The sequence below is a fragment of the Dipodomys ordii genome, unplaced genomic scaffold (genome assembly GCF_000151885.1).
Source record: "Dipodomys ordii isolate 6190 unplaced genomic scaffold, Dord_2.0 Scaffold131, whole genome shotgun sequence".
NCBI classification, from domain to species: Eukaryota; Metazoa; Chordata; class Mammalia; order Rodentia; family Heteromyidae; genus Dipodomys; species Dipodomys ordii.
Window position 1 is genome coordinate 4,683,183 of NW_012267347.1, and position 21,118 is coordinate 4,704,300.

The 21,118-nt window shown below is 47.5% G+C and overlaps 4 protein-coding genes across 7 annotated transcripts in view; 3 read left to right on the forward strand and 1 right to left on the reverse strand.

Annotated features, from left to right (window-relative positions):
• Cct3 (chaperonin containing TCP1, subunit 3 (gamma)) overlaps positions 1 to 856 on the forward strand; it is a 31,407-nt gene extending 30,551 nt beyond the window's left edge. Inside the window, exon 9 of the mRNA XM_013030516.1 lies at positions 522 to 856. Coding sequence (XP_012885970.1) covers positions 522 to 626 — 105 coding nt within the window. The 3' untranslated portion in view covers positions 627 to 856. The remainder of the gene's footprint in view (positions 1 to 521) is intronic.
• A 5,518-nt stretch (positions 857 to 6,374) lies between these two features.
• On the forward strand, positions 6,375 to 9,712 carry Glmp (glycosylated lysosomal membrane protein). Its single transcript, XM_013030522.1, has 6 exons — positions 6,375 to 6,502; positions 7,021 to 7,278; positions 7,885 to 8,085; positions 8,193 to 8,411; positions 8,841 to 9,100; positions 9,201 to 9,712. Exons 1-6 carry the CDS (start codon positions 6,383 to 6,385, stop codon positions 9,364 to 9,366), a joined length of 1,224 nt encoding a protein of 407 aa, XP_012885976.1. The 5' UTR covers positions 6,375 to 6,382; the 3' UTR covers positions 9,367 to 9,712.
• A 275-nt stretch (positions 9,713 to 9,987) lies between these two features.
• Positions 9,988 to 16,197, reverse strand: Tmem79 (transmembrane protein 79). Of its 2 annotated transcripts, none has more exons than XM_013030550.1 (5): positions 16,114 to 16,197; positions 14,541 to 15,343; positions 14,079 to 14,292; positions 10,949 to 11,181; positions 9,988 to 10,544 (listed from the first exon to the last, which is right to left on the reverse strand). In XM_013030550.1, the coding sequence occupies exons 2-4, from the start codon at positions 15,298 to 15,300 to the stop codon at positions 10,968 to 10,970; spliced, it is 1,188 nt and encodes a 395-aa protein (XP_012886004.1). In that variant the 5' UTR covers positions 15,301 to 15,343; positions 16,114 to 16,197; the 3' UTR covers positions 9,988 to 10,544; positions 10,949 to 10,967. The 2 variants fall into 2 exon arrangements, with proteins under 2 accessions (XP_012886004.1, XP_012886005.1); XM_013030551.1 differs by having other exon boundaries at positions 16,107 to 16,181.
• Positions 16,198 to 18,490: 2,293 nt separating this feature from the next.
• The window catches only part of Smg5 (SMG5 nonsense mediated mRNA decay factor), a 35,152-nt gene continuing 32,524 nt past the window's right edge, over positions 18,491 to 21,118 (forward strand). The window contains exon 1 of one of the 3 annotated variants that reach the window (XM_013030652.1): positions 18,491 to 18,712. In XM_013030652.1, the coding sequence (XP_012886106.1) occupies positions 18,639 to 18,712 (74 nt within the window). In that variant the 5' untranslated portion in view covers positions 18,491 to 18,638. The remainder of the gene's footprint in view (positions 18,713 to 21,118) is intronic. The other 2 variants (XM_013030651.1, XM_013030654.1) reach the window with 2 other exon arrangements.

Sequence of the window (21,118 nt, forward strand, 5' to 3'; positions counted from 1 at the left end):
GCTTATGTGGTGCTTGGGAATCAAACCCAGGGCCTCATCCATACAAGGCAAGCGCTCTACCACTGAGCCACCTTCTCAACCCCTCCTCCAAAGATCTTCTAAGGAATTTATTCTATTTCTCTACTTAGTCTTTAGTTTACACAGCAGAACTACATCTTTTGCTTAGGAACTGCATTTATTTTACATTCAAGACTGAAAAGGTAAATTTCAGATAAAATGGTAATTCAGTGGAAGGAGCTAGAGGATAAATCTTTTTTAAAGGAGCCCTTGTGTGTGTCTTTGTTTTAATTTGTAACAAGGCCTTATAAACAGGTGCAACCAGTAAATCCTCTTCTGCAACCCAGAACTCATTGCTCATATGAGATTTTGGTACATGTAAGAAGGAATATGATTGCTACAACAGTTGTCAATGTGAGGTTTTAATTCACACAGGTTGCTATGAAAATAAAGTTGATGTAAAAATTTTTTTAAAAAGCCTTTCCATTCTCTACTCACCTCTTCGGGACTGGTTTTTCTTCTAGACGGCAGTTCTACTGCTTCGGATTGATGACATCGTCTCAGGTCACAAAAAGAAAGGTGATGACCAGAGCAGGCAAGGTGGGGCTCCTGATGCTGGCCAGGAGTGAGTGGTGGACAAGGCGACTTCAATGCTCAGAAACAGCAGTCTCCCCCTTTCCTGAGCCAGTTTGCCAGGAACACTGTGGATGTCTTTGTTTGAAAGGGATCAGGTTGAGGAACAGCCCCAAATCCCTTTTCTGTCCCAGCTCAGTTTGCAAAAGGCACTGACATGTAATTCTTCTCTATTGTAAGCTTAAATAGTTTGCTTCCGATGATTAAATCTAAGTCATTTGAGAAAGGTGTTATGTGTTTTTCAACCTTGGGTCATATCTCTACCTCCTGTCAAAGTGGGAGAAGATAGAACACCTTACTGGGGAGCAAGGGAATACAGGAATGAGGCCATTAAATCTTCTTGCCTTCTTGAAGGACTGTTTTTCATACTTCACAGTAGAAGGAAGAAACAGCACTCCTTTGTACCTACCACCCAAAGAACAGAAGGAACCTGCCTAAACCAAGGTGTTCTGGTTGTGTATAGGGCCACACCCAAATCCAGGCAAAGGCTCTGGCATTTGTCCTTGGGGACATGTAATGAAACTTCTTTTTTATCATGGGGGGGGGAGTTTATGAATAATAGCCTGTGATGGAGTTGGCATTTACTTGATTTCTTCCTTGTCCTTTTGTCAACAAGGCTTGCCACTTTTCCCTTTATCCTCAATGATTCATACATTGAGCCTTACTAATCTCCCTAACTTCTGAACTTGTATTAAGTTGACTACTTGGTAGTACAATAGTGTACGTGTTATTTAACTAGTACATGTTCCAGACATCTTATATTTTCTAACATCCTTCCAGTGACGATAAGATAGGGTGCCAATGGCTCGTGCCTGTAATTGTGTTTTTGTTTTTGGGGGGTCCGTTCGTGGGGGCTGACCTCTGGGCCTGGGCACTGTCCCTCTTCAGCTCAAGGCTAACGCTCTACCGCTTGAGCCACAGTGCCACTTCTGGCTTTTTTTCTTTTTGCTTATGTGGTGCTGTGGGGAATCGAACCCAGGGCCTCATGCATACAAGGCAAGCGCTCTACCACTGAGGCACCTTCCCAGCCCCTCATGCCTGTAATTGTTAATACTAGGTTCAAAGCCAACCAAGGCAGGAAAACCCTTCAGACTTCTATCCAATTAACCACCAAAAAGCCAAAGTGGAGCTACGTCTCGAATGATAACCTTGAGCAAAAACGTTAAGGGACAGGCTCTGCGTTTGAGCTTTAGCACAAGTGCACACACAGCTGGGTACCCATGGCTCAGGCCTGTATTCCTCACTACTTAGGAGGCAGAGATCTGAGGATTGCAGTTCAAAACCAGGCCAGCAACTTTTATCTCTAGTAAACCACCAAAAAGCCAGAAGTGAGCTGGGTGTTGGTGGCCTATAATCATGGCTATTCAGGAGGCTGAGATCTGAGGATCATGGCTCAAAGCCAGCCCAGGCAGGAAAGTCTGAGATTTACCTCCAGTAAACCACCAGAAAACTGGTGGTGCTGTGGCTCAAGTAGTAAGCACTAGCTTTGAGCTGAAGAGCTGAGGGACAGCGCCCAGGCTGAATTCAAGCCTCACAACTGACAAAAAAACAAAAAGGCCAGGGCTAGGAAGGTGACTCAGTGGTAGAGCGCTTGCCTTGCATGCATGAGGCCCTGGGTTCAATTCCTCAGCACCACATAAGCAAAAAGAAAACCGGAAGTGGTGCTGTGGCTCACATGGTAGAGCACTCCCCTTGAGCTAAAGAGCTAAGGGACAGGGCCCAGGCCCAGAGTTCAGGCTCCATGACCAGACCCCTCCCCCCCCCCCCCCAAAAAAAAAAGGGCCACAAGTGGAGTGGAGCACTAGCCCTAAGCAGAAAAGGCTCAGGGAGGGACTGGGAAGGTGTCTCAGTGGTAGAGTATCTTGCATGCATGAGGCACTAGGTTCAATTCCACAGCACCACATAAACAGAAAAAGCCAAAAGTGGCAATGTGACTCAAGTGGGAAAGCACTCCCCTTGAGTTGAAGAGCTGAGGGACAGCACCCAGGCCCAGAGTTCAGGCCCCATGCCAAAAAAAAAAAAAAAGTGCTATAGGTCTGAGAATGTTGCTTAGTGGTAGAGTGCTTGCCTATCATGCATTAAGGCCTGAGTTTGATTCCTCAGTACCACATAAACAGAAAAAGCCTGAAGTAATGCTGTGGTTCAAGTGGTATGCTGCTAGCCATTAACAAGACAAGCTCAGGGACAGTGCCCAGGCCCTGAGTTCAAGCCCAGGACTGACAAATAATTGTTATAACCTGTGTCTTTGAGTGGGATGAAGGGCTTAATTTCCTCACTGCTACTAAAAATTCTCTGTTCAGCTAAGATTTGGCTTACCATGCCTCAGAGTTTATACTTTTAAAAGGCAACTGGGGGACTTACATCTTAATCCCAGCTACTCTGGAGTCTTAAATCTGAGAGTTTTGGTTTAGTCAGCCTGGGTTGGCTAAAAGACAAACCTGGAACTAGAAGTGTGGCTCAAATGGTGGATCATCAGCTAAGTAAGGAAGCATGAGGTCCAGTACTGGCAGGAAAAAAAAAAAAAAGCATAGGAGTGCTGGAGCCTGCCGGCAACGAAAGGGAATCCTGATTTAGGGGGCAAGGATGAGAAAAAAAAAGACCCAAGACGAAGGATGGGGTCGGGAGGTCTGCTGTTTAGGCTTAGTAAAAACAGTACCATAAAAAGAAGGTCAACTATTCAAATGTAAAACAGACTAGACATAACAAAACAATCCTGGGCACCTGGTGTTTATCAAGTAAGCCAGTATCTTTATTTTATTTTATTTTTTACTTTTTTTTTCCGGTCATGGGGCCTGAACTCTGGGCCTGGGTGCTGTCCCTCAGCTCTTCAGCTCAAGGCGAGCGCTCTACCACTGGAGCCACAACGCCACTTCCGGCTTTTTCTGCTTATGTGGGGCTGAGGAATTGAACCCAAGGTCTCATGCATGCGAGGCAAGCACTCTACCACTGAGCCACCTTCCCAGCCCAAGCCAATTTCTTGTATGTGCCTTCAAGCAAGCACAAGGGTCAAGATGATCTTTACTGTGGAGCTTTACTGTTGGCTCTCAACATAGGAGGACAATGTTTAGTTTGTGAAATGCCCATGATCTCAGCTATAGGGAGGTTTTAAAATTTGAGGCCAGCCTAGGCTCTGTATGGATTACAGTCTCAAAAGCAACAAAGAGGCCTGGTGCTAGTGACTCAACACCTTAACCCAAGCTATTCTGGAGGCTAAGATCTGAGGATTGCAGTTCAAAGCCAGGCTCTTATCTCCAATAAACTTCCGAAAAAGCTGGAAGTGGTGTTTTGGTTCAAGTAGTAGAATGCTACCCTTGAGCAAATAAAGCTCAGATACCCAAATCCTGAGTTCAAGCCCCAGCACTTGGACATACACACATGGCAAAGCAAGAAAAAACTTAGCTGGGTGCTGGTAGCTCACACCTGTAACCCAAGCTACTCCAGAGACTTAGATTTGAAGATCTTGGCTTGAAGCTAACCAGGCAGAAAATTCCATGAGATTCATCTCCAATTAACCACAAAAAAGCAAAGTAGAGTGCCAGCCTTGAGTAAAAAAGCTAACGGACAGTGCCCTGAGTTCAAGCTCTAGTACTGGCACCAACAAGCAATGGGGTAGCAGGGAAAAAAGACGGACATTTCTTTTCTTAATTCATACCAGTGGCTCACACCTATCATCCTAGCTATTTTTTAGCTATTCAGGTGGCTGAGATCTGATCACCCTGGTCTGATCTTGAAATAATTAGGTTAAAAAGGGGAGGAGGGGCCTGGGAAGCTGGCTCAGTGGTAAGAGTGCTTGCCTTGCATGCATGAGGCCCTGGGTTCAATTCCTCAGTACCACAAGCAGAAAAAGCCAGAAGTGGCGCTGTGGCTCAAATGGTAGAGTTCTAGCTGAAGAGCTAAAGAGCTAAGGGACAGAGTTCAGGCCACATGACTAACCAAAAAAAAAAAAAAAAGGCTGGAAATGGAAGGTGTAGCTTAAGCATAGAGGGCTAGCTATAATTGGAAACAACCAACCCAGTTCAAATCCCAGTACCACTAAAAAAAAATTAAGCAACAACACCAACAAAAAAAAAAGTGCAAGCCAGGTACCTGTGGCTCAAACCTGTAATCCTAGCTATTCAGGAAGCCGAGATCTGAGGATCGCGTTTCCAAGCCAGCCCAGGCAGGAAATTCCATAAGAATCACCTCCAGTTAACCATCAGCAAATCGGAAGTGGCATTGTGGTTTAAGTGGTAGAGCTCTCACCTTGAGCTGAAGAGCTGAGGAACAGTACCGAGACTGAGTTCAAGCCCCACCACTGACAGAAAAAAAAAAGTGCATTCAGGGCTGGCTTGAAATGTGGCTTGGTGGTAGAGTGCTTGCCTAGCATGCATGAAGCCCCAGGTTCGATTCCTCAGTACCACTGAGGCTCAGTGATAGAATGCTAGCCTTGAGCAAAAGAAGCTCAGGGACAGTACCCAGGCCCTGAGTTCAAGCACCAGAATTGGCCAAAAAAGTGCATTCAGCCAGGTGTGATTGCCTCTTTTAGCAAATACTAGTTTCTTAGGTACCTTCTTCACAACAAAATTACAGGCTCTTCCAGGATGAAAATCTTGCCTTCCTGACTATTATCCTGACAGTAAATATTGAATTGTCAAAAAGAGCCCTAGAGTCTGCCATCTTACCTGAAAACATTCTTTAATGTGGATCTAGTATTCCACAAAGTTGTATTATTCACATTCTAAATTCACATTCGTGTTCTAAAATTCCACTGAGTTATATTATTCACATTGCATTTGGATTTTTAAATCAAGACACTTTATAGGCAGTGTTGGGTTGCATCTGTAACCCTAGCTACTCAGGTGGCTGAGAACTGAGGCTCACACTTCACCAAAACCAGCCTGGGCAGAAAAGTCTGTGAGAATTTTTTTTCTTTTTTTTTTTTTTTTTCTGTCGGTCGTGGGGCTTGAACTCTGGGCCTGGGCGCTGTCCTTCAGCTCTTCAGCTCAAGGCGAGCGCTCTACCACTTGAGCTACAGCGCCACTTCCGGTTTTCTGGTGGTTTATTGGAGATAGGAGTCTCACGGTCTCTCCTGCCCGGGCTGGCTTTGAACTGTGATCCTCAGATCTCAGCCTCCTGAGTAGCTAGGATTACAGGCGTGAGCCACCAGCGCCCGGCTAGTCTGTGAGAATTTTATCTATAATTAACCACCCAGAAACTGTAAGTGGATCTGTGGCTCAAGTGTTAATGGGCTTGCCTTGAGAATAAAAAAAAGGGGGGCTAGAAACGTGACTCAGTGGTAGAGTGATTGCCAACATGCTTAAAGCCCTGGGTTTGATTCCTCAGTACCACATAAGAAGCCAGAAGTGGTCCAATGACTCAAGTGGTAGAGTGCTAGACTTAGCAAAAAAGCTCAGGGACAGTGCCCAGACCCTGATTTCAAGCCCCACAACTGGCAAAAAAAAAAAAAAAGACTCAGCTACAGTTCCCAGTCCCTGAGTTCAAGCTCTAGGACCAGCATACACTGGTACACTGGTGGCACTGTATGGGTAGGAGAGGAAGGAGAATATGCCTGTACATCTAGTTTGGAATGCTTTGTTTGCCAATCCAATTATGGATTAGCAACCTTTCGTTATGACTTTTGTCCAACTCAAGCTGAAATCTGGGTGAGGGAGGCGGTCTCTTTAAGAACTGGTAAGGTGGCCCCACCCTCTAAAGGGATCAGCTGAACCAGAGTCACGTGACTGGTATCTCTTCCGCCAGCAAAACTTGCCGCATGTGGGGCTGTGCGGAGCCCTGCCTGGGTTGGGGGCATTTTGCCCCCAGCCCTGTGCTCTTTTTAAGTCTGCTTCTGTCTGCAGCCCCATTTGGCCTGCTAGGGGAGGAGACTCGCCAGGTGAGGGCTGTGGGAGCAATAGAGGTTTCGGGAAATGCTACCTTTCTAGAATGGCTGGAACCTCGGACAACTGAGGGGTGGGTGTGGAGGGTGCTTGCAGAGAAATGTTCCACCAATTTAGAGGGAGTCTAGTGGGCAGCATGCGTGATAGAAAAGGATTGTAGAGAGAAGCAGGTATGATGGCTTATGTTCTAATGAAGTCTGGACCCTGGATGACCCAAGTTCAGCTTCATGCAAGGGTTGGGATTTTAATTTTTTTCCTTCTCAGTCCTATGCTCTTCACATCAGGATCAGAGGATAGTCTTACATCCCTCTTACCCCCCCAGGGGAAAAAATCCTTTTCTCCACCTTCCTTCTGCATACTCCAGGGTCCCTTTAGGTAGCACACACATTTCTTATTCCTGGGCCCCCAAGATCTTACACCTTCCCTGGCATTGCCCAAACCCCTTTCCCAGCCCTCAAGCTTCTTTGCCTGTCTTTCTCCAATCCTGTCCCCTCTCAACTATTCCATGTTCCAGGTATCTCTGGAGGTTATCCCTGGCTGGCCAGACCTCCCCCAGAACCTGCTTCATATCCGGGCAGTGGGCACCAATTCCACCCTGCACTATGTGTGGAGCAGCCTGGGTCCTCCATCAGTGGTGTTGGTGGCCACCAACACTCCCCATAGTGTCCTGAAAGTCAACTGGACCTGCCTGCTATCCCCTAATCCTGATGGGGGTCTGATGGTACTTCCAAAGGACAGCATTCAGTTTTCTTCTGCCCTTATCTTCACCAGGGTGAGGAAGTTGGGAGACTCGATCAAGAAGAATGGGTGTGGGGGCTGGGAAAGTGGCTCAGTGGTAGCGTGCTTGCCTCACATGCATGAGGCCCTGGGTTTGATTCCTCAGCACCACATAAGCAGAAAAAGCCGGAAGTGGTGCTGTGGCTCCAGTGGTAGAGCGCTAGCCTTGAGCTGAAGAGTTGAGGGAGAGCGCCCAGGCCCAGAGTTCAGGCCCCATGACCAGCAAAAAAAAAAAGAAGAATGGGTGTGGGCTGGAAGGTTGCACAGTGGTAGAGTGCTTGCCTCGCATGCAGGCCCTGGGTTTGATTCCTCAGCACCACATAAGTGGAAAAAGCTGGAAGTGGCGCTGTGGCTTAAGTAGGAGCACTAGCCTTGAGCTGAAGAGCTGAGGGACAGCGCCCAGGCCAGAATTCAGGCCCCACAACCAACAACAAAAAAGAAGAATGGGTGTGTAGTGGGAGGGACTCTGTGTGTGTGTGTGTGTGTGTGTGTGTAAAAGAAAGTATGTGAGAAAGACAAATCGCCTAATGGAGTGGATGCATGGGAGGAGTGATTCAGGAAAGACTTAAGGCAAACCCAGTTTTACCCAACCCATCACCAGCTGCTTGAGTTTGACAGCACCAACATGTCTGAGGCAGCAGCGCAGCTCCCAGGAAAACCATATCCTCCATATTCCCTGGCTGAGTTCTCCTGGAACAACATCACTGATTCACTGGATCCTGCCACCCTGAGTGCCACATTTCGAGGCTTCCCTACGCATGACCCAACCAAGGCTTTTGCCAATGGCAGCTTGACTTTCAAGGTAGGAGTGAGAGAACTCAAAAGGCTGGTTTATGAAGGTGGGAGTTGATTATGAGAGTAGCCTTCAAGCATAGGTATTCAGTTTTCTTCTTCACCTTTTCTTCCTAGGTTCAGGCATTTTCCAGATCTGGTCGACCTGCCCAACCCCCACGCCTTCTGCACACAGCAGAAACCTGCCAGCTAGAAGTGGCCCTGGTTGGAGCCTCTCCCCGAGGAAACCACTCACTGTTTGGGCTAGAGGTAGCCACTTTGGGGCAGGGCCCTGACTGCCCCTCAATGCAGGAGCAGCACTCCATTGATGACGAATATACACCTTCTGTCTTCCAGGTCAGACTTCTAAGGGAGTAGACAGATGGGAATGTGGGTGGGAGCCTATTGGGACCTCAGAAAATTATTCAGCTATTTATCATTTCAGCAACAGATCTCTCTCCTTCAAGTTCAGGCACTGTGTAACAAATCCATCCATTCCCAGCCCAACTCCTACCTCCTCTGCACTTAAGAGAAAAAGATGTAAGGCAGTGCATTATAACTTATGCTTTGCTGGTTGGGATCTCCACTGGTTCCTAATATGAGGGAGTGCCTACCAGCTTCTAGACATACAAGAGATTGAGCCCTGGTATAAATAGTTATAGAACCATGCTCTTAGCAAACATACTGCCTGTACTAGTCACAGATGAGTCAGGAAGAGATGGGGGAATAGAAAGGTTGGGCACAGGTTGATACCCCTCACCTTACCTCATTTGCCTTTCTCCTCAGTTGGACCAGTTGCTGTGGGGCTCCCTCCCATCTGGCTTCATGCAGTGGAGACCAGTGGCTTTCTCCCAGAAGCAGGGAAACCGAGAATCAGCTCTACCCTGCCATGCTTCCCCTCTTCACCCCACCTCAGAATACTCTCTCCCAAAGTCACCCATTGTCCAAGCCTTCTTTGGTGGATCTCAGAACAGCTTTTGTGTCTTCAATCTGACATTTGGGACTTCTAGAGGCCCTGGTTACTGGGACCAATACTACCTCAGCTGGTAAGAGCCAGGACTTATAGAGGCCAAAATGAAAGGGGGCTGAGCCTCCCAGTCTTCCCTCCTAAACCTGTTTACATCTCTCTCAACCTTCTTGCTCTAGGTCGATGCTTCTGGGTGTAGGACCCCCTCCACTGGATGCCTTGTCTCCGCTAGTCCTGGGAATCATGGCAGTGGCCCTGGGTGCACCAGGACTCATGTTGCTGGGAGGAGGCCTGATTCTACTGCTACGCCATAAGCAGTACTCAGAGTACCAAGCTATAAACTGAGATCTACTATGTTAGAAGAAAGGCATTATTGGACTTGCCTTGCTGTGCCTCAATCTGCTGGAGGTTGGAAGTTCAGTATTCCACCTGGCCCTTCCCCTCTCCCATCATGCTTTTCTACAGAACCTCAAAAATCAGCCTCAACTTCCTGGGTGCTCCCAGGTGGGACTTCCTTCATACCTAGGATGAGGAGGCAGGGCCACACTTATTGCTAAAGGCAAGATTTTGTTGGTGCTGACTCCTTGTGTCATTTTCCCCACCCCCTATATCTCTTGGATGAGCCTTGAAGGCTTCAATGAGTGATTGGGTGGTTTCCCTGGAAGGCATGAAATACACATTTTTATTCCTATAAGTTTCCTTAAAATGTGAATGGTTGGGTTGGGGCTGGTTCTAGGGAATGGGAAGCCTGACATGGGCTTGGAAGGCAAATTTGTTTGAGGTCCATGTCCTTACCAGGCTAGTTCTCTCTCCCCATTGAACCAAGGCTCCTTCTAGCCACCCTCTGCCATGTGAAACTAGGAGGTAATTGGTATAGTCTGAATCATACAGAGACAAACATGAGACTGGAGTATGGGTAAACAAGAAGAAAGAACCAACGAAGACTATGGTAGTAATTTATTGTTTGGCATGCATGCACACATATTCACACTCATACTGGGCTAACATTAGCCACTACACCTTTCCAACCGTCCCCAGACAAATACTGCACAAAACCTTCTTGGGAGACAGGTCTCCCTAGCTACTCTTCTCCCATGGGAAGTATGAATTTTGGAGATAAGATGTCAGAGACCTACATAAGTTGGAAGGGAGGAAGCATCATCCTTGGTTGGGGCAGCAGCATTAATAGTCTTGACTGATGCTAAAGGTCCTTAAGGCCTGTGGTAGAGTCTTGAACCTAGCTAGGAAGGTTCAAGCATGAAAATCCATAAGTGATCCAATGCCATTCTTTGTCCTTTGGCATGGGCAAGTTTTCCAATTACCTTGAGTTCTGATTTGAGACCTTCTAGGTTTAGCTGTGGTCTGTCCCCTACTCACTAAAAGCTGAGGAGCAGGGCAGAGTCCAGCATTGGTGGGTCCTAGTAGCAGTTGTGGAGGCTGCTCAGAGAGGAACTATTCCTTTCCTACTAGTCTTGGTCCTTGTCCTCAACATCCTTAAGGGGCATGGCTGTCCACCTCTTTCCCTGAAAAAAAAAAAAAATCCCTCTCTAGGACTATCCCAGGCTTCCATAGTAAAGGGCAGGGGCTGGGAAGGTGGCTCAGTGGTAGAGTGCTTGCCTAGCACGCATGAGGCCCTGGGTTCAATTCCTCAGCACCAGATAAGCAGAAAAAGCAAGAAGTGGTGCTGTGGCTCAAGTGGTAGAACACTAGCCTTGAGCTGAAGAGCTGAGGGACAGCGCCCAGGCCTACAGTTTATGTCCCACAACTGACCAAAAAAAAAATAAGTAAAGGGCAGCTGTGGATAAATGAAGAGCAAAGGTCAGTCCAGGCAGAACTCCTATGAGGAACAACAGAGTTCCCCCTACTGAAGTTCTAGGGATGGGGCAAAGCCCAGGTCTGCTGCTGGTTGAGGAGTGTGGTGGCCCACCTTGCTGGCATCCCATGGATCAGCCCCAGGAACGGGGCCTGTAGTCAGAGGCAGATCGGGCATGGTCAGGGTAGTCCAGGCGACTCTCAGAAGCCGTGAGCATGCGCTCGGGTTCCACCACGAACATGTAGTAGAAGTTCCACACCAGCATGGCCAGCAGGGGCAGGAATGTCAAACCATAGCCAAAGCCTCGGAAGGAGCGTCCCACAGCAAAGGTTAACCAGTATATCAGCCTGCAGAGGGCATGGCAAAAGTTAACCTACTTTCCAGGGACCAGCTAGTTGGCAAAAACTGAAAGTTATAGAGAGTGAAGAAGGCAATTGGGAGTGTGTGTGGCTGGTACTTTTAAAAACAACTAAAGTGGGCTGGGAATGCGGCTTAATGGTAGAGAGCTTGCCTAGTATGCATGAGGCCCTGGGTTCGATTCCTCAGTACCACATAAACAGAAAAAGCAGGAAATGGCACTATGGCTCAAGTGGTAGAGTGCTAGCTTTGAGCACAGAGAGGCTCAGTGACAGTGCCTAGACCTAGAGTTCAAGCCCCAGGAATGGCAAAAGAAGAAAAGAAAAAAAAATGGATGCTAGTGGCTCATGCCTGTAATCCTAGCTACCGAGGAGTCAGATCCGAAGATTATGGTTCAAAGCAAGCCCAAACAAGAAAGACTGTGAGACTTGTATTTCCAATTAACCAACAAAAAGCCAGAAGTGGAGCTGTGGTCCAGTACTAGAGTTCCACTCTTGATTGGAAAAAGCTAAGGGATAGCACTCAGGCCCTAAGTTCAAGCCCTAGTGCCAACACATTTTTTTTTTGGGGGGGGGTCAGTTATGGGGCTTGAGCTCAGGGCCTGGGCCCTGTCCCCAAGCTCTTTTGCTTATGGCTATCACTCTACCACTTTGAGCCACAGCTCCACTTCCAGTTTTCTGGTGGCTAGTTGGAGATAGGAGTCTCAGAACTTTCCTGTTTGGGCCAGCTTTGAACTGAAATCCTCAGATCTCAGCCTCCTGAAAGCTAGGATTATAGGTGTAAGCCACCAATGCCCGGCACCAATTTTTTTTTCCTGGTTCTGGGGCTTGAATTCAGGGCTTGGGTGCTGTCCCTGAGCTGCTCTGTGCTCAAGGCTAGTGTGCTGCCACTTGAGCCACAGCACCACTTGTAGCTTTTACTGTTCATATACTGAGGAATCAAATCAGGGCTTTATGCATGCTAGGCAAGCACTCTACCACTAAGCCACATTCCCAGTCCTCAAAAAGGGTTTTTTGTTTTGTTTTGGGTTGTGGGGCTTGAACTCTGGGCTTGGGTGCTGTCCCTCAGCTCTTCAGCTCAAGGCGAGCACTCTACCACTTGAGCTACAGTGCCACTTTCAATTTTCTGGTGGTTTATTGGAAAAAAATCTCATGGACTTTCCTGCCCAGGATGGCTTTGAACTACAATCCTCAGATCTCAGCCTCCTGAGTAGCTAGGATTATAGGTGTGAGCCACTAGCACCCAGCTCAAAAAGTTTTTTTGAAAGGCACTGGTGGCTCACACTTGTAATACTGGCTACTCAGGAGACTGAAATCAGGATTGAGATTTGAAGACAGCCTGGAGTCAAACAAATCTAAGAGACTTACTTCCAATTAACTAAAGTTGGAAATGGAGCTATGACATAAAGGGTACAACTCTAGCCTTGACTAGAGAAAGCCAAATGAGAGTGTAAGGCCCTGAGTTCAAGCCACAGTACCAGTATGCACATACATACACACACACACACACACACACACAGAGATAATGCTTCTACTGCTGGAGGAAGCAGCATATGTTGACTTCACATGTAGGGAGCACTTAACCAAGTACCAGATTGTTTAAGCACCTTTATGTGAATTAACTCATTTATTCACAACAATTCCATTTATAGATGATGAAACCAAGATACCATATGAATAGAAAACTTGCTGATGGTAAAGAAAAAGGACCCTAGTTAGGAGATGGAGTGGGTCTGGATTCTAGTCCTGCCATTGCTGCTGACAGATCTGAGCAACTCATGTCCCTCAGGCTGTTGTAATTCCCTTTGTAAACTGGGACATGGAATAGACAAATGCAAAGTTTCACTTTAACTCCCTGATGATTCTTACTGCTTAAGCCAACTTCTTTTTTTGCCAGTCCATGGGCTTGAATTCAAGGTCTGAGCACTGTCCCTGAGTCTCTTTTGCTCAAGGCTAGCACTCTAGCCACATTACCACTTCCGGCTTTTTCTGTTTCTCTGGTTCCGAGGACTCAAACCCAGGGCTTCATGCATGCTAAGCAAGCATTCTACCACTAAGCTACAATCACAGCCCTTAAGCCAATTTCTATCTCAGCTCAGTATTCCTGAGTCAGATGAAGGTGATTCAGTTATAGGAACAGAGTCATAATTATCTTGAGAAAATCTACTGAGAATATGTATGTCTGCATGATGGTCAAGAGGGAGAGCTGACCACTAGACTACAATCAGAAGTGACAAGAAGACTAATTTTAACTCACTAGGAAGAATATTTTAGCATTTAAGGCTATATACAATCCTGCATTGAAGACAACAGAGTAAATATTTAAAAAGAGACCTATACTTGGGTTCAGAAATTAAAAGGCATCTTCTGGGGCTGGGAATGTGGTAGAGTGCTTGCCTAGCATGCATGAAGCCCTGGGTTCAATTCCTCAGTAACACATAAAAACCGGAAGTGGTAGAATGCTAGCCTTGAGCACAGAGAAGCTCAGGGACAAAGCCTAAACCCTGAGTTCAAGCCCCAGGACCAGCAAAAAAAAAAAGGCATCTTCCCTTTGGTGAGCAGAAATTCATATTAAAAATACCTTAGAGCTTAGCGATAAAGCTCATGAGGCCTCAGGTTCTATCCCCAGCACCAAAGTAACTAAATGGCTTTTGAAAGCTTTCTAGATCTATGTTGGCATATATGTCTCTGAAATAACTTGCCATAGTAAAATAAGAGCTTGATTACTTACTATCCAGTAAAGTCAGGTGCAAGAGTGAAAGAAGACATCTCTCCTGAACCTACATCCAGGACCCTTGGCTTTCTGGACACTCAGATGGCTGGGTCCTCTAGCACTATCACCTCCATCACTTCTCCCATTGCTCCCCCTCCCTTCAGCCCCTACTCACCGGGAGATGGCAAAAAGACCAGTGAGCAGAGGGAGCAGCTTGAGGGTATCCTGGGGCAGGTAGGTAGAAAGCACAGCCAGGTTGAAGAAGTAGAGGATGAAGAGCTGGACTGACTGGGCCACATACTGCCGGTGGATCTCTACTTCCCTCCTTGGCTCTCCAAAGGGCCGCAGAGCAGAAAAGCAGAACAGGCTCAGCCCATAGACCAGGAGCCCTGGGTGGGATTGGGAAGCACATAGGGTCAGAACAGGCAGGAGGAGGGAGCCATAGTAGGAAGAGTTCACAGTGAAGGGAGAACGGGCATGGGCTCTACACAATCTGTAGAAGAGAAAGGCATACAGAGTGACAAGTATGGGAGGCCCTAAGGGGTTCAGACTAAGGAAACAGAACTTTCCTTGTCTTGCCAGGCAGGCCATATCCATATCCCCAATCCCCCCTTTTTTTCACAGGGCCCAGACTCACCTAGCACAATGGGGAAAGTGGCAAAGACTCCACAGCGCAGCGTGTAGACCAGGCGGGAACTCATGGTGGGCAGCCGTGGAGCATCGAAGGGCAGGAAGGCATATGCTCCATACAACAGGCAGGGGAAGAGGATGAGGGCAGCCACCACTGAAGCCACAGCTCTCAGACCCTCACGGCCTCCACAGCTCCCACAGCCTCCACAGGACCGGCCAGGTGGCTTCACAACTGCCTCAGACCACTTGCGCTCTAGGGGCTCAGGGTGGGTAGCTCTGGTGGACAGGAAGTTCCGATGATCACCCTGGCCCACCTCACAGCGCAAAATGAGATCTTCCTGCGGATGCTGCTCAATGCACTGTAGGTCAATAGGCACAAAGGCCCGGGCCACCTTCTCAGGCAGAAGGTTGGCATCATCTTTGGATAACTCTTCTGACTTACTAGGTGGTTCTGATTCAAGGGGCTCTGGCTCAATGTGCTGCCGCCAGCCTGGTGGATCTGGGAACAGGGCACTAGGTGGGGGGTCAGTCCCCCAAGGCAAAGTAGCAGCTTCACTTACTGTACTGTCTAGACCATCCTCAGTCCCCTCTCTGGCCATGGGCAATCCAACTGAAGACTCCACTGTGAGGGATTCAATTCCAAGAGACTCATCCTTATCTTCCCCCTCTGGCTTCTGGCTATTAGAAACCAAAGCCTGAGGTGAATTCTTCTCCGGGGCCTCAGACCCCTTCACTTCCAGCAAGGCCAGAGTTTCAGGTTCTGTCATCCTGGGGCCTCAGTTCTGGTGTCTACCATAAGGTCACGTCATCCTGGAGGGAGCAGAGGGGAGGTCTGTCAGAAGCCCATCTTTTGGCTTTTACTTACAACAGTCCTTCAGAACTGGAACTCTTTAGGCCACTGACCTCATGAGCTTCGTGCCCTTCTGACACCTTGGAGAGAACAAGGTGAAGAGGAAGACAGTGTTGAAAGAGGAGGAGGAGCAAGACAGTGAGCAGCTGAAATGGAGTCACCCTTTCAACATCAAATGCCATCTAGCAGGACAACTGTGAGTCAGGGGGGCACAGATCCTGGCAGCTGTATCCTCAGCCCAACCCATGCCTTCCACTCCCTCCACCAAAACCCCTGGATTTATGGTCCAGCTTAATGCAGGAATGGAATGAAGAGGAAGTATCTTCAGTTTTGTCTAGAACTCCCTTTTCACCGGAGATTTTCCTGTAGAGAGAGAAGTTGCCCATCTACTGTCCCTTCTCCCCTTCTCTCTATATCTCCCTGCTTGGAACTCTCCTAGCAAATGATAGCAATGACTTGCCAATAAATCTGTTACAAGGAGTTGGCTGTTGCAGGACACTGAGTTCTTTCCTCTCTAATCTAATCTATCTGCTTGGTCAGCTTTGAAATTCTCACTAACTACATCATCCATCTCCCAGAACATGAATCTGTCCATTCTGAGTTAGGTCTAATATGGCTGTCTCCCAAGCCTTCTCTCTTTGTCACCCTTTATTTCACTGCTTCCCTTCTCTTACCTCAAGGTATCTCCTGCCCAAGCCATTTGGACTCATGAAACCCTCTTACTTTTCACCTGGAGAGAGATGGTAGGTCCCAACAGCCAGAAGAGAACTGCCCAGCTCCCTGCTGGCTTTGCAAGTATTCCTGTCTCTTTGGCCTTACTCAAGTCTCCAAACCTGTTTGACCAGAACAGGTGGCGCCCAGATTAAAGGGGCAGGCCCTACCTTGCTGATCTGCCAAAAGAAAAAGCTTCTGAGGAGGAAATTATCCTCTCTAAATTAAGTTGCAGTGGGGCATAGAGATAAGTTTGTATTTTAGGTACCTGGATATTTAAGAGTTCCAAACTCAAGAAAGTAGAGGGAGAAAAATGGGTTTATGTGTATACCAAAGAGCATTTGGAATTGTTTGGGATCCCTAGAAAAACAGTAAGTGTTTATTGAGCATTTATTATTAAGCTACCCACTATTTTGGGCAAGACAAAAGAAAATAAAATGACAATCAAGGTCTCTACTCTTTTGAGCTTATGTTCTATTGAGGTAACAGATAATAAATAATACAATTACAGCAATGCAATAATTTCTGTAGGATAATCCTCTTTAATAAAAGTGACATTTGAACCAACACCTAATAGAAAAGCTTGAGCATTAGTGTTCCAGTTGGAGGAACTGCAAGTGAAAAGTCAGTGGGTAGGTACATTTTTTTTTTTTTTTTTTGCTATTTCAGGAACAGAAAGATTATACTATGTACACAGGTCCTCAAACACCTTGCCTTTTGTTGTTGTTGTTTTATTTTAAATTAGCTTACATTAGTTATACAGAGGTGGGGGTGAGGAGAATTCCATTATTACTGTTAAATTTTCACATGTTTACAATGCATTTCAATTAATCTAACCCCTCTATCAATTTCCCTTCCCAAAATAACTTCAGAACGTTTCTTTATAGCTTAGCTTTAAGGTTAAGAAAGCAACTGAAACGTAGTATCTGTGGCTCTAGCCAGTAATTCTAGCTACTCAGGAGAATGGAGCAGCCTTGGCAGACAAATCAGAGACTCTTACTTCCAATTAACCAGCAAAAAAAAACTAAACAAAACAAAATTGAAGGTGCTGCTCATGCCAACCCTGAGTGGAAAAACCTAAATAAGAGAATGAGGTCCTGAGTGAGAAACACTTCCACTGAGTTACATCCCTCACCTTCCCCCTGATTTTTTTTTTTTTGGTAGGGCTGTACTATGGTTTATTCTTTGGGCTTCAGGGCCTCAAGCTTGGTAGGCAGGCAGTTCACAATCTCCTATCTCCCAGAAGTAATCTTTCTGAGCTACAATCCTACCTCCCAGAAATAATCTTTCTAATGAGGGGTTAAAGGGGCAGAAATATAAGGGAGTGGCTTCTAGTCTAGAGACTTTACCCTGAAGTCATTTTAGCTTTGAGGGCAGGGACAGCATCTAGCTTGCTCATTGTTCCCAGACCCCTCTACTGTGGCTAGAACTCAAGTAGGTGTTTAGTGAATGTTTGCTGGTCTGGTGAGAGATGGATCTACACACTGGACATGTTTGATATAAGTGCTATGCCTTCCAGAGCCTTAGTCCTATGCAATGTTTTGCTCTTTTATTTATTTATTTATTTATTTTTATTTTGCCGGTCGTGGGGCCTGATCTCTGGGCCTGGCACTGTTTCTCAGCTCTTCAGCTCAAGCCTACCACTTGAGCCACAGCACCACTTCCGGCTTTTTCTGCTTATGTGGTGCTGAGGAATCAAACCTAGGGCCTCCTGCATGCAAGGCAAGTACTTTACCACTGAGCCACCTTCCCAGCCCCGATGTTTAGCTCTTTTTAAGGAAAACTTTCATATACACATTCTTTTTTTTCTTCTTCTTCTTCTGCCAGTCCTGGGGCTTCACTCAGGGCCTGGGAACTGTCCCTGAGCTGCTTTTGCTCAAGGACAGCACTGCCACTTTAGCCACAGCGCTATTTCCGGCTTTTTCTGTTTATGTGGTACTGTGTAATCAAACCTGGGACTTCATGCATGCTAGGCAAGCACTCTACCACTGAGCCACATCCCCAGCCTCACATCTTTTTCTTGAAAGAATTAAATTATTGGAATAGGGTAACTAGAATCATTCTAACCAGTAATCTGAAAGAGGCTTGGCTCAAATTGGGGGTGGGGAGTGGGGGAAGAGGTGTTAAAGGACACCAAGGGTGCACTTCAGGATGGACTAGGGCACACCAAAGTCAGGATCCTGGCTGTGAGCCCACCTGCTAGCCACTGTTCCTTCTCTGGTACATTTGTCAATAAAGTTTTTCTCCAGAGTTTGGAGAAGCCGGAAAGAGGCCGGACTGCCCAGACTTAGTTCTGGCAACTTCCCGGGAGGGAAAACGCTTTTCGCGAGATTTGGTAAGTAGCCCTCCAATAGTCCGCGCCAGTGTAGCTGTTATCGCGAGACTTTCGCAGGCGGAGGCGGGGCTGCCGCAAGAGCCGCCTCACAGCAATGGCGGCCTTGCAGGGCCGGCGGCAGTGGCGCCTGCGGCCGGCGACGGCAGTGGAGGAGGGAGTGGTGGGTGACGGGGGCCTGTGACCAGGAGTTGCCCCTGGACCCGGGCACCATGAGCCAAGGTCCCCCTGCAGGGGAGAGCAGCGAGCCCGAAGCAAAGGTCCTCCACACTAAGCGGCTTTACCGGTGAGAGGGGCCGGGGCGTGAGTGCAGCTGCGGAGGGAAGTGGGGAGACGGCGAGGGGCGGGGCCTCCCGGGCAGACGGGCCCCGGGGGCCGGACGGAGGAGGGGGCCAGGGGGCAGTTTTGGACTGGGCATAGAACGTGGTTTGGAAAAGGGGAATCTCATCACCTGGGATGGAGCTGAAAGGAGGAAATGAGTGGGTGAGAGGTTTGGAAGGAAGCACGTGGAGAAATACCCTTGGCAATGAGCTTCGGATGGGCTCGGAGCTTGCGGAGTTGGGGTGATGAGGTGGAAATTAGGGTCTGGAGTGGTGGTGGGAGGTCACCAATGGAGAAAACCCGGAAGGGAATGGTGTTTGGAACCCTGGTGGCCACAGAGCCAGTTTCAAGTCCTTGCTTTGCCTCTCTCTGACTGTGTGACCTTGGGTCTCAGTTTCCTTTTCCCTAAAAGGAAGGATTTGGATTGGATGTACATTGAAGTCCCTTAAGGCTCCAATTTTGGGGAGTTTGGTAAGAAAAAGAGGCTGGAAAAACGGTAATGTTGGTTTGGGGCCATGAACTGGACAGTGAGTCCAGGGACCGTGCTCAGGCCCAGAGTTCAAGCCTCAGGTGTACACAGATGTCTCTACTGTACTCTTTTAAAAGCCAGTAATACATAGAGGCAGATTCCATATTACACATGTAAACCGCACATGCAGATCCATCAGTACTGTCAAGGTAGGGTTTGAGAAACAACTGGGCTTTGGGTCCGGAATGCACTGAGGGTGCCCTTTTCAGGGCACCTGGTGACTCCTGAGTTGTCCTCTCCTCCCAGGCTCGTAACTATAGTCAGCCTCTTGCTAGAAAACTTCCATTCTTGGTTTTTTATTTCCACAGTGCCAACCATAGTCTTCAAGTCATATCTTCAGCCTTTTGGCTCTTTCCTATATAAGCTCTTACCACCTTGGCTGGAGGATTTTGTGTGTGTATAGGTCAGTTAGAACATGGGTCCACAAATCAAACCATAATAGGATGAAGCATAGAGACCAAGCCAGGTTTTCCGACTTCTAGTAGAAAGTGAGGTTTGGGATCTTAGACTCCGTTGAACAGTTATTTATCTGATAAGACTTCCCTCCTTCCCTTGGATGCCACTAGGCAGTGAAAGTCAAGAGCATACTTGTCTTCTTCTTGAGTAGGCATCCAGCTGCTTTGGCCTTGTAAACCAGAAGGCAAAGGGAAATGTAAGCTGCTCCAAAAATAGAAAAGTGATTCCAGAAGTGCCTGGAATCCCACAGTGGGCTCCCCTAACCAGTCCCTAGTCTGATGAGGAGTTGGCTAGGGGTGGCATATATGCCTTGTCATGCTGCTTTGAGTGTTAATACTGCCCGTTATTAGACAGTTTGGGCAGTGTGCAATGTCCCTCACTTGTCTCCAGCCCTAAGAATTCTCAGATCTAGTTGTTTCTCAAACCATACCTTGACAGTACTGACAGACTTAAGCATGTGTGGCTTACATGTATTTGTATGTTATCTAATTATGTGTTATTGGCTTTGAGTAGAGTACATTTGAGACAGCTCTTTTTGGTGCCAGTACTGGGCTTAAACTCAGGGCCTGAGCAGTGTCCCTTAGCTTTTTTGCTCAAGGCTGGTGTTTTACTACTTGAGTCAAACTGTACTTTTTTCTTTTTTTGTTTTTTTGGTGTTTTTTGTTTGTTTGTTTTTGGGGGAGGGCCTATCCTGGGGCTTGAACTCAGGGCCTGGGCACTGTCCCTAAGCCTCTCTGTGCTCTCCCACTTGAGCCACAGTGCCACTTTTGGCTTTTTCTGCTGATGTGGTACTGAGGAATCGAACCCAGAGCTTCATCATGCTAGGCAAGCACTCTACCATTAAACCACATTCCCAGCCCCACTTTTTGCTTTTTGATGGCTAATGAAAGTCTCATGGACTTTCCTGACTTTCCTGCCTGGGCTGACTTAGAAATTTGAAGACCATCAGATCTCATCCTCTTGAGAAGCTAGGATTATAGGTGTGAACTACCAGTGCCCAGTTGTCTTTTTTTAGTCGGTCGTGGGGCTTGAACTCTGGGCCTGGGTACTGTCCCTCAGCTTTTCAGCTCAAGGTGAGCACTCTACCACTTGAGCTACAGCGCCACTTCCGGTTTTCTGGTGGTTTATTGGAGATAGGAGTCTCATGGTCTCTCCTGCCCGGGCTGGCTTTGAACCTCAATCCTCAGATCTCAGCCTCCTGAGTAGCTAGGATTACAGGCGTGAGCCACCAGCGCCCAGCTGTTTTTTGTTTTGTATTGTTTTTTTTCCTCTTTTCTTTTTTTGGCCTGGTCGTGGGGCCTGAACTCTGGGCCTGGGCACTGTCCCTCAGCTCTTCAGCTCAAGGCTAGCGCTCTACCACTTGAGCCACAGCGCCACTTCCAGCTT

Excerpts from the sequence above, each read along its gene's own strand:
- Tmem79 (XM_013030550.1), bottom strand. The coding sequence starts at position 15,300 with ATGACAGAACCTGAAACTCTGGCCTTGCTGGAAGTGAAGGGGTCTGAG. Across the intron at positions 14,293-14,540 it reads CACTTTCCCCATTGTGCTAG|GGCTCCTGGTCTATGGGCTG; the intron begins GTGAGTCTGGGC and ends AATCCCACCCAG. Across the intron at positions 11,182-14,078 it reads GGTCTTTTTGCCATCTCCCG|GCTGATATACTGGTTAACCT; the intron begins GTGAGTAGGGGC and ends TGCCCTCTGCAG.
- Glmp (XM_013030522.1), top strand. The coding sequence starts at position 6,383 with ATGTGGGGCTGTGCGGAGCCCTGCCTGGGTTGGGGGCATTTTGCCCCC. Across the intron at positions 6,503-7,020 it reads TAGGGGAGGAGACTCGCCAG|GTATCTCTGGAGGTTATCCC; the intron begins GTGAGGGCTGTG and ends TCCATGTTCCAG. Across the intron at positions 9,101-9,200 it reads GACCAATACTACCTCAGCTG|GTCGATGCTTCTGGGTGTAG; the intron begins GTAAGAGCCAGG and ends TTCTTGCTCTAG.